The sequence below is a fragment of the Nothoprocta perdicaria genome, unplaced genomic scaffold, assembly GCF_003342845.1.
Source record: "Nothoprocta perdicaria isolate Ctin4 unplaced genomic scaffold, notPer1 scaffold_44, whole genome shotgun sequence".
Lineage (NCBI taxonomy): Eukaryota > Metazoa > Chordata > Aves > Tinamiformes > Tinamidae > Nothoprocta > Nothoprocta perdicaria.
The window spans coordinates 2,349,704-2,360,285 of record NW_020455688.1 but is presented as its reverse complement, the minus strand read 5'-3'; the positions used below and the strand labels follow the sequence as shown (position 1 = coordinate 2,360,285).

At 43.7% G+C, this 10,582-nt stretch overlaps 1 protein-coding gene across 1 annotated transcript in view; it reads left to right on the top strand.

The window, feature by feature from the left end:
- The first annotated feature begins 952 nt into the window (after window positions 1-952).
- The window catches only part of CDHR3 (cadherin related family member 3), a 29,941-nt gene continuing 20,311 nt past the window's right edge, over window positions 953-10,582 (top strand). The window contains exons 1-4 of the mRNA XM_026046367.1: window positions 953-998; window positions 3,733-3,935; window positions 7,504-7,672; window positions 10,173-10,264. Of these exons, the coding sequence (XP_025902152.1) occupies window positions 953-998; window positions 3,733-3,935; window positions 7,504-7,672; window positions 10,173-10,264 (510 nt within the window). The remainder of the gene's footprint in view (window positions 999-3,732; window positions 3,936-7,503; window positions 7,673-10,172; window positions 10,265-10,582) is intronic.

Genomic DNA, 10,582 nt, shown 5'->3' with positions numbered 1-10,582 from the left:
GGACCATGCAGAGATAGGAGCATGTCGCACACGTCAGTGTCGTGTCTTCAGCGTTGTGCTAAACCTGAAGTGGTAAATCCTACCTCGTAGCAGCCCTGAAAGGTTGTGTGCAGAAGTACAAGATACAACAGATAAAACTTGAAAAAAAAGTCCTGAGCAACTTGATCTAAATCAGCCTGCTTTGGGCAGAACGTTTGACTAGATGACTTTCACAGGTCTCTTCCAACCTGAATTGAAGTTATACTGCATACAGTCCCACTTTTAGTGTCATCTCCATATTAAGTTACACTGAAAAATGATATGCTTRCCCTTAGGGACAAGAAAAATAAAGGTTGTGTGGGCATCCTGTGGCTAGCTAACTAAATACCTAGTCTAAGAGAGTGGTACATTTTGCGTAATGGTCAACRCTGTTGACAGCAGTGAGTTCCTGAAGGGGCTACAGTAAAGCTAACTTTGTTACACACTTCAGCTGCAATTTCCCCTCCAGATACGTAGTGTGTGTAGACTGAGTAGTTCTCTGATACCCAAAGCATATGGAAAACTTTAGGCTCTTGATACAAGAAAGAAACCGTGAGCATTTCATCCTGGTCTGTGAAGAGAGCCCTCATTTGTGAGAGCTATGGAAGCAACACTAAATTTGCAGATTTGGAGCTCACTAGATTCTCTTCCCAAAGCTTCATAACTAAGGTGATTGCAGTAAAAGGCCTATTAATGACACTGTCTTCTCAAGTCTCGGGTCTGTGGATGGAGTCAGCAAGGAGCAGTGCTCTGACAAGCAAACAAGCTGACCATGTTTCGAAACTCCCTTAGAGACACAGGTCCTTTGTTTTCTCACTCAACAACATGATAAAGGGAAAGAATTTAGGTGGAGCTGATGTAAAATAGGGGAAACATATCATGGTCTTCCTTCAGTTTGCATCCTGAGGACGTGAAGGACAGGATCATAAGGACAATGAAGAACATGCTCCTTCTCTTCATTTTGCTGCGGATAATATCTGGTAAGAACATGATTTCATTACACTGCTAAAATTAGAGCACTGTTGGCTGTTACACTTTCTCTTGGGAGCTTTAGAACACAGATTTAGAGATCAGGCATGGATGGAAAAAAATCAAGTAACAATTATTTTCTCACTGAAATAGATTTGAATTCTGTGGTCACAGCAGTATAATGAAGAAGAGAATTGGCTCCCTCCTTAAGACACTTTGCTTGATGAGGCACTTCAGTGTGCAGCAGGCACTGCTCAGCACGGCAGTGTTGGGAAAGGAGGTCACTTCTCCAAGAAGCCAGTGCTAGTATGAATACTATTGTATTGTTGTCTATTGTTCTCCTTTCAAATATTAATAGCATTAATATTTGATGGAATAAATCAAAYGAGAGAAAAAATTGTGGAGAACATTAGTAAGGAAGTACCATTATCTTCACTCAGTTAAATAAAAACCTGCAAGATTTGCAGGTAAGAATGTATACATGTTAGAGCAGATCTTCAAAGTTTACTGGCACTTGGAGCACCTTATATTGCTTGTAGGGTCACATTGTTTTCAAGGCACTGAAAGATTTCTGCTGGCACTCAGGAAGCCCTCAGTATYTGGTTTTATTCCCTGCTATCCTCAAACTGTGATCGGGAGGCTGCAGGTGGATAGCAGCTCTCCTGCAAAAATAGTGTCCCTCTAACTCGCATGATCACAGGGAGAGAAGAGCTTGAAGACAAGACTCAAGCATACTATAAAGACTAACAAATCACAGCCAAATAACACTAAATATCTACAGTTTTCAAAGTCAGTCCCATGAGTTCTTTATCTTGGGCTAAAGGTTTGTTAATGTTTGGGGTTGGTGATTCTGTTAAATAGTATATTAAATTGCTTTGAGGATGTTTTGTTCTCTGAAGCAAGGAAGTAACCAAGAACTTGTGAATATGGAGGGTGGTCTTCTGGAAAATCATTTGGAAGAGAAACCTCATAGACAAAAGTGAAAATTTTGCTTAAAAAATAATGACCRAAGGGTAAGAATTTATGTTTTAAAAAGAAAAAAAAAATGAATAAAGAACTAAAGAAAACTCTAGAGGTTTTGTGAAGATAGGAAATCTTCTTTCTGTAGCCATCAGAAAAAAATGTTTTAAATTATTTCATTGCTTTTTTTAAATGATTTTATTAGTAAGCTGTGGCTTATTAAGAGAACTGGATTCCTCAGGTGCTATCAGGACCTCTTATGGAAATACATCCCCAGAAGAGCTTCTCAGTTCAGTCTGATCTGCACGGGTGATTTTTGCTGATRTTGCTTTCCAGAATCTTTAAGAAGATCAGTGTAAGCATCATCCTTCACCRGGTCGCACTTTCACTGACTTAGATGAGTCATGTCCCTGCTGGAATCAGTCCTGTGGAGGTGTCAGTGGGACCTGTTCAGATTTACCTCCCTGTAAAGGTGGTTTCTATCTTACCATCTCCCCCATCCCAGCCTGCACCTCACTATTGGCAGGCCACCTTCAAAGACATTTTGTGACACATGCTGGAGTCAATCCAGCCTGGAGCAGGGTCATGGGAGCTCTCATGAAGCAGTGGAGAAGCTCCTGGGCAGGGCTGCAGAGCTGCCTGGTATAGAAGAAACCAAGAGTCTCCCCAGAGGTGAAATCTTCCTTTGCAGCCTCGTACAGCTGGTTACATGAAAAGGGTCCCTATGATCCCTGCTTTTCCTCCCCATATTCAATGTGTGAATTCTTGCTGGCCGTGAGTGAGGGACCTTGAGGTGTGTGTGACAGAGCTGCACTGTCATAAGAAGTGCCCCAGGAAATCTTGCTTTCAARGTCCGATACTTCATTGCATGGGATGGAGAAGAAATGGACCATAGACTTCATGCTTTATCTCATTGACTCATCCACTGTTAATTAGTTTTGCTCTGTGGTGAAGCAAAAATGCTGTGATCCAAACTCTTCCGTCATCCTATGGGGAACAATTATTTTGGAATCCACTAATAGGAATAGCGTCTGTCATAAAAAGGCCATTTGTGATCTCTCTCCCTCTAAAATGCTACAAAATTTTGCTAAAGATGCAGAAAAACAAGATCCTAGAGAATGTGGCACAACAGTCACTAAGGTTTCACCAAAAAGCGCTGGGACTGAACTCTACCCCTGCAGATGCAAGATACTGCTGCTGTYGGAGGGATGGCAATGAGGGGATGCTCTTTGGTAGCTGGTGTGGATCACCCTTCTCCAAGTGCATGAGAGGGAAGTGGGTCTGTCCTGCTGCCCAGAAGTAGTGGAAAGAAACAGGTTCCCCACACTGCRTAAAGGCAGTAATTAGCCTGTGTGGGTGAAACAGTACAGAATCACAGATTCACGGAATAATTAAGCTTGGAAAGGACCTTAAATCCCTTCCAGAGGAGGGTATAGAGTAATGCAAGAGTATATACAAGTATATAATATAAGAATATACGAGTATGTAATATAGGAGTATATAGAATAATATAAGAGTAATTATGAAGGCATATCCAAAGACAGTGTAGGRATATGCTACGTTGGTATCAGCCATGCGGACATCGGCAGTACAGGACTGAATTAGAGGGAATGTTGATTCCTTTGCCGCTGGCACTGGATTTACTAGAGCGTGACRCCACCATTCATAAGCAAAGGGAGAAGAGGGTCCGTTTGTGCTCCTCGATGGCAGCTCTTGGCACAAGCTCTGTGCTCCTGCTACCTGAACATTCCCAGGGGTAAATTTACCTTCATTTTCATCTTGCAGGAAGAAGAATCCAGCTGCTTCTGGGCTTACCTGCAACAAGCACCGTGGAAGAAAACGCACCAGCTGGTGTTTCCATTTATACCTTTAATGTTACTGTTTCCCCACTGTCCTCTGAAGGCATTGCAATACATCCTACCATAATAAATTCAAATCCACTTACAAAAGCCTTTGATATTATCCCCATAGGAGGCCTTGCATACAGGGTGAGTTTTATGTTTCGTTTGAGCACTGTTCCATCACGTGTGCTGATGTTTCCTGGTTTATTGAGAACTAATGGCACACAGTGACTCATCTTTTAATTAGAAAAGAGTTGCAAAAGCAGACTGTGCTAGTATTTGGACATGCTGTAATAGATATGACAAATGAATAGCAGTTGTAGCTTACAATTTTTAATTGCATCTGGGCAAAAAACACTGATCATCATAATAGCATTTGTTCTGTGATAGCAAATGTGATTCTCTACAATATCTGAGGTGAGGAAGGACATACAGGACCCGATTCTGCAGAGTGTTTCGAGTTAATTTATGTGAAGCAACTGTGAACTTAAAGTGCATTAGTAAAACCACATGCAGATCCAGTTTGGCCACTCTTCTCTGTAGATGAAGTAGATTTGATTCGCTTCCAAAACAGAGTGAGCTGAGTCAGATCAAAACCACAATTCCTCTGAATCAGAGTTGTGGTACACAAGAAAGTGGTCATGATGGAGCCAGCTGCTACACTTCCACACGCCGCAACCTATTGGAAAAGTAGCTGTCTAGAACCTGGAAAATGGTTTCTCTCCATTTGTGGAGAGAAACATCTCTCCCATGGCAAATGCAAAGCCACTTCTGTAAGCTGAGGCCTTTTTCATTGCATTGAATGTCAATGTGTGGAGACTTGTCATCTGCTTGTAACTAGCTCATGGGTCTGAGCCTGAACAGTGACACTGAAGAGTGTCATTAGAAGACATTGCTAGGCMCTGAGTAGGGGATTAAAAATTAACTTGAATTAATTTCTGTGGGTGTTCCCAAGGAAGGTCTGGTCACCGACCTGCCACAGGACCCTTCTTGCTCTCTTTGCTGATGCTTCGAGAAGAGCATTTCTCGAAGTAGAAGGTAGTAGTACTGTGACACAGATGCATTGGTGGCTCCTTGGTACAAGCTGTGCYCCTGCCACTCAGCAGGTTACCAAAACTCTGCTGTTCAGCTCTTTGCTTAGCTGCTTTCTGAAGCAGATCAGTGAAATGACCCTGGTCAGAAAGGTCTCCAAAAAAAGGTTTTTCACTTGTTAAATGTAGGAGTATGGCTGGACACACACTTGGCCAGGCCCAGGTTGAGATTGCGAAGTTAAGCTAGAAAATTCATAATGTGGAACTGCCTCCCTAGCATGTATTTTGGCATCTTGAATTAAAGCTATCCCTTCTGCTGCAAAGCACAGGCCTCTGCACCAGCTCCTCACTAGCTGCTTGTTCCTCTCCTGTGCATTCATGTTGCTGCTTGGTGAATGGGGCTGAGAAATGAATCCAGAGGAAAAAGAACTTGCAAATAGAATGAAAGTGGCTCCTTGATGTTTTTTTTTTTTTAAGAAAATGAAACAAGAATGAAATGGAGTAGCCAACAAAGCTGTAGGTTGGAGACTGCTTTTTCCAAAATCCCAGTTTACCTTCATTTCAGACCACATTTTAGAACAGCCTGTGGAGCTTTGTGTCCCTTGCTTGAGCTGTGGCTGTTCTCAGCATTTCCTAACGCACTCAAAGGGCAGAAAGGAAAGGTCAGGCCTGTGCAGATCCATCTTGAGAAGCTTGCAGTGAAAGCTGCATACAAACTCTGTGGCTTTGCAGCTGAGGGATGAATCCTCGTGAGTGTGCTTAATTCATTTATTTGATGTGCATTGTTACATTTAATTATTTATGCTATTTTGTAGCAGATCAGTGCTATGTTTTGTCAAAGTAATGTGATCCAGTAATGAGATGCCTCAGTTTTATCTATTGCTATTAAGTCTTGCTGCAATGTAGAAGAAGATAATTTTCATATATGAAATTAGGGGATTTGTAGATCAGCAAAGTTAGCACAGGGTATTCTGTGTTTGCTAAGGCTATTTTTTTTCCTGTGGCAGTGAGCCTAGGAAATATCACGTTTCTTGATGTGCTCTGAGAAAGCCACAGTCACTGAGCTCAGCCCTGCTGGTTCCTCCTCACCTTAYGCTCCTCTCAAAGTCCATGCTGAGGAGATACATTGAATGTGTGACCACTTGTTGCTGCCTGGAGCTGCCGTCACGTTGCTAGTGATGCAGCCCTGGCTCTGCGGCCGAGTCTCCACCTGGGCAASCGACCAGCCCATCAGGTGGGATAGATAGTTATGGGGTGACTCTCAGCTCCCTAAGTCTGCAGCTCCTTCAAGTGCATGCGGGGCTGCCCTGAGAAATAAGCACTGCTCCCRCCTGGAAGTGCAGTGACTCCGGTCCATTCCCACACACTGGAGAAGAGAAAATCTGGACTCAGTTCTTCCCTTGCAAGGTCTCTGCAAAGGAGGGTGGAAGATGTGATTTAGGCAGTCTGGCAGCAGTTCCAGCTCTAGTGAAAACACTTGGCTGTGAATTGCAGGGGTAGTCTCCAGAGTACGTCATTTCTGCTAGGAATCAGACAGTTTCTCATTCTGAATTAATTGCATCTGTTTACTACATTCCGTTCTCCAGTAAATATTCTTATATTCATTTTGAAGAGTAGTGCTCTCAATCCACGTTGCAAGCTTTTGGAAGAGGGTTTCTTTTTTTCTGAGTTASGATCACTTATTATTATTAAAGGCTACTTCTATTCACACAGTATAGGACAGGGAGAGACGATCCTGGAAATTGTGGCTGTCTCTTGGCATACGGTTACAGAGAGATCCATGGGGTCCTAGAGATCAACTATTTCATGCACCAGAAGACCAAAAAAGTGTGTGACCCAGCTCACTGTCTTCCAACTGTCTCCGCTCATCTGCTCAGTTTTGGCTTCTGTTGTCTAATTCTGCTGGCTGCTGGCCACAACATTGCAGCTAAAAGCTGGGATTTGTTTCATCGTCTCCCTTCTATATCCTCTCCAGACTCYCCCATTCTGCACTGTTCTGGCGATGCTGACGAGCTCCAAGCCCCAGTGCTTCCCCACTGCAGCCCCCAAACACCCTGCAGTTGGGCTTCACGCTTCAGGTTGTTTTTTTGCTTTTTTTGTTTTATGAGAGCAGTTTTATGCCCAAGAATGGGAAGAGCTGATTTCTTTGTTAGGTGCAGCACTGAGGTTCACGGCACTCAGCTTCAGTGTCCTGACATTGCTCTGGACTCATCCCGAAGGCTCCAGCTCTCCTTAGGACAAGGCCTTGCCTCCAGAACAGGGAMGTTGTCTGTGCACTGGGCAGGGCTCTCCCTGGGTTGCAGTCTCGTGGCTGGAGCTTGGCGGAAAGAGGACCAGGCCTGGAGCCAGGGAGCACAAGACGTCCCTCTGGACTTGAGAGCAAAGGCCCTCAAAAAGGGTCTGAGAGAGAGCATATATTTTTTTAGGCTTTTTCCTCCCCAGACCATTCCTTACCCACCAGGTCCCTGAGTGAGGCCACAGACCACAACATTGTGGTCTTTCARTTCATTTTTTTCTGTCATTTCTGCCCTTGACAAGAACTGCACTGCCAAATAGATGATCTATAATAGTGCTCACCACTTATGGAAGGAAGATCTCCAATTATATGTATTCATTCATAGAGACTATAACTTATATCCATTGCTGTATCCATACTGTGCTGATAATAATTTATTGTATTTCAGGTTGTTACCACTGGAAACCCTGTCCTAGATTATGAAACTATGCCGAAGAGTTTTGATTTACAGATTTTCATGGAAGATACAAGCGGGAGAGCTGACCTTAACACGCTGACTGTCCAAGTACAAGATAAAAATGAACCTCCTGTATTTCAAGGAAATATGGCAATTCAGAGTAAGATAATGGTATTTGAAAAGAACAGCACTTAAGAAGGTGATATCAGAGATAAAACATAGCTGCGCACAGTGCCCCTAGTTAAGTGGCCTAAACATTTTCCCTTAGGAAAAAGAGGGAGGAACAGCACGCTCTTTTTATCAGAGCATTATTTTCAGCAAAAAAACCTGCCCCTTCATTTTTGCTTAAGCTATGACCAAAAATTATGTAGTCGTTTTCAAGCAATGGAAGAGTAAAAGAAACTGCTATTTGTACTAATAAATATTTATATTCTCTTTTTGATGAGATGAAGTGCCCTAATATGTATTAGGAACCTGAGGATTGGTAGGGATATAAGCATTTAAGCCTGGGTACATGTTCAGTAGTTTCTTGAAAACTGTACTAATTTGGAGAAGCAATATAGGTTTAAAGAGTATTTTATGCATGTGCAATATTTTTTTGGGGGGGTAGCAGTAAAAATAATGCTCTGCCAATGGTTTACATCTGCACGTTTGCCAGTGTTTTACGTCTGTTTATTGCATTTCTGCATATGAAGAATTAAGTGGAAAAACAATTTGAAAAGTGAGATCTCGTAGCTGTGATTTTTGATGGTGAAAATGGAAAGGATTCAGGAGCAGCAGCAAAGAGGCTCTGGCAGCACCAGGAGCGAGGCCAAAGTGTCAGACCCTGGCGGGCATCAGTGCCAGGTTTGCAGGCTGCACAGCAGATGATCCAGGGGACTACAGTGCCAAGGCAAACAATTGCAAATAATTATTTGCAAATAGCAAATAACTGACTTGCTCTCTGAGTAATCTTATCTTGTTCCTTTACTACTGAGAGGGACCTGAAAAAATTGTAGCAAGGGGTTACAGAATATAGTGAGGTATTTACTACCTGTGCACACGCAGTTCAGGTAGTAAGTAAAAATATACTCTCATTATTTGCGAGATATTAAGATCATGTTTGAGGTCTTTGCTAATTCTAACAGCACTGCACAGAAGAGCATTCCATAATTCGATGTTCAGAACAAAATTTAATWTTCTATCTGGAAATACTGCTCTGCAGGGGGTTCATGGTCTGAACTGGCTGCTGGAGCCCCCGACCTGGGCTAGCTCAGCATTATTTCAGGCTGTGGCTCGTGGTCCTTGGGGATCTCGGCTGCACAGCCCCTTTAACCAAGAGCACTGATGCTCCTGCTGCCCTGCGGAGCTTTGTTTGTAAAGCAAATTAGCTTCCTCGAGGGAGAGGCTCTGTCATCTTCTCYGTGTCGCTGGGGTCTTGCATATCATGGGTGCTGCTGGAATCCAATAATAATTAAATGTGACACTTCAGGGGATTGGCACAGCATGAGGCACCCTCTACGTGGGAGCTTGTTACAAATAAATGCATCATCTTAATTCTCAGCTAGAGCTGCCATAAATTGGTGAGCGCAGATGTCTGATCTGTATAACTGTATGGCTTTAGTTAACAGCACCAGCTACAATTAAACACTAATTGCGCATTCGCTGGCTATTAAGAAGCATCTCCCTCTCATTAAACTTTCTACTCCTATCGTTGTCCTCTGGGGATCCTCATTACCCTGCTCGGGGCTCCCCGCTGCTCCCATGAGAAGCAGCGCTCCGCAGGGGCCATGCTGGAAATGAATAGTCCAGAAACACGAGGTCCAGCAGATGTGAAAGGGCATGAAGGAAATAATGTGATCCGAAGAGCCGTCGCTCCGCTCAGCACCGTGCCCAAAGCTCTCGTGTGGCCAGTGACATGATGGGGGACAGCCCAGACCCTCCGAGTCCTCCTATGGAAGGAAATGCTCCTTGCACTCTGGGAGCACCCTTGGCAAGGCAGCGTTTGAGTTACTGCAGRCCATCTACCCTTTATTTACCTCATGAGCAAGGGAAGAGCAGGACAGAAGAGGAAAGATCTCGAGCTCTCTGGTGGGGAAAGGGGGCTGTCAGGGAGCTGCCTCCTTYATATGGTTGATGTGTACGTGGACCATAGGTGCTGTTCTCCTCTGTGCCCTGAGGGCAGCTTGACAGAACCGCAGAGTGGTTGAGGTTGGAAGGGACCCCTAGAGCTCATCCAGTCCAACCCCCTGCTCCAGCAGGGACACCCAGAGCACGGGGCACAGGGCGGCATCCAGGCGCCTTTGGAAGATCTCCAGAGAAGGAGACTCCACAGSCTCCCTGGGCAGCCTGGGCCAGGGCTCTGGCACCYTCACACCAAACAAGTTCTTCCTCACATGCACATGGAACTTCTTGTGTTGCAGTTGACAACCAGGCTTTACCTCCAAGGCATGGTCTGGACTGCAGCTACCAGTGACGGCTGCCTGTTTGTGCATAGGCACTYGCTTTCTTTCTGTCTTTCAAGTATTTATGCTCTTTCCCCTGACAATTATGGAATTACACTTGTGAAGTGAGAACGCGCATCAGGCAATAATACATCTGGACAGTTTGGATGTATCAGCACATTTGCTGCCCTGTTCTTCATTCTTACCAATTATCTGACTATATTTCTGTTTCTGCAGCTGTAGTGATCTATATCTTGGAAGGAAGCAGAACACCGCCTGGATTTATTTATCAAGTTGAAGCAGCTGATCCTGAAGATGCTCAACTCAAAGTAAGTTGTATTAAGGAAAACAAAAAAGAGATARTGTAATCCAGCGTATCTGAAATGCTCATAGCTGGCAGCTTTCAGCAATAAAATTCCTTATCAGGAACACAGAAGAAGGTTTAGCCAGTTAGAAAGAAGCATTTTCAAGAGTAAACTTAGAAAACCATGGCTCAACAACTCACATGAATTATATTTTAAGTTCTCATCACCAARGACTAAGGGATAGTGAAGGCACTTGATACAGCTGATCTGGTAGAAATTGGCTCTATTTTTGCAAATGGCTTCCAAGACATTTTTTGGACATGAACGTGACTAAAAATAAGT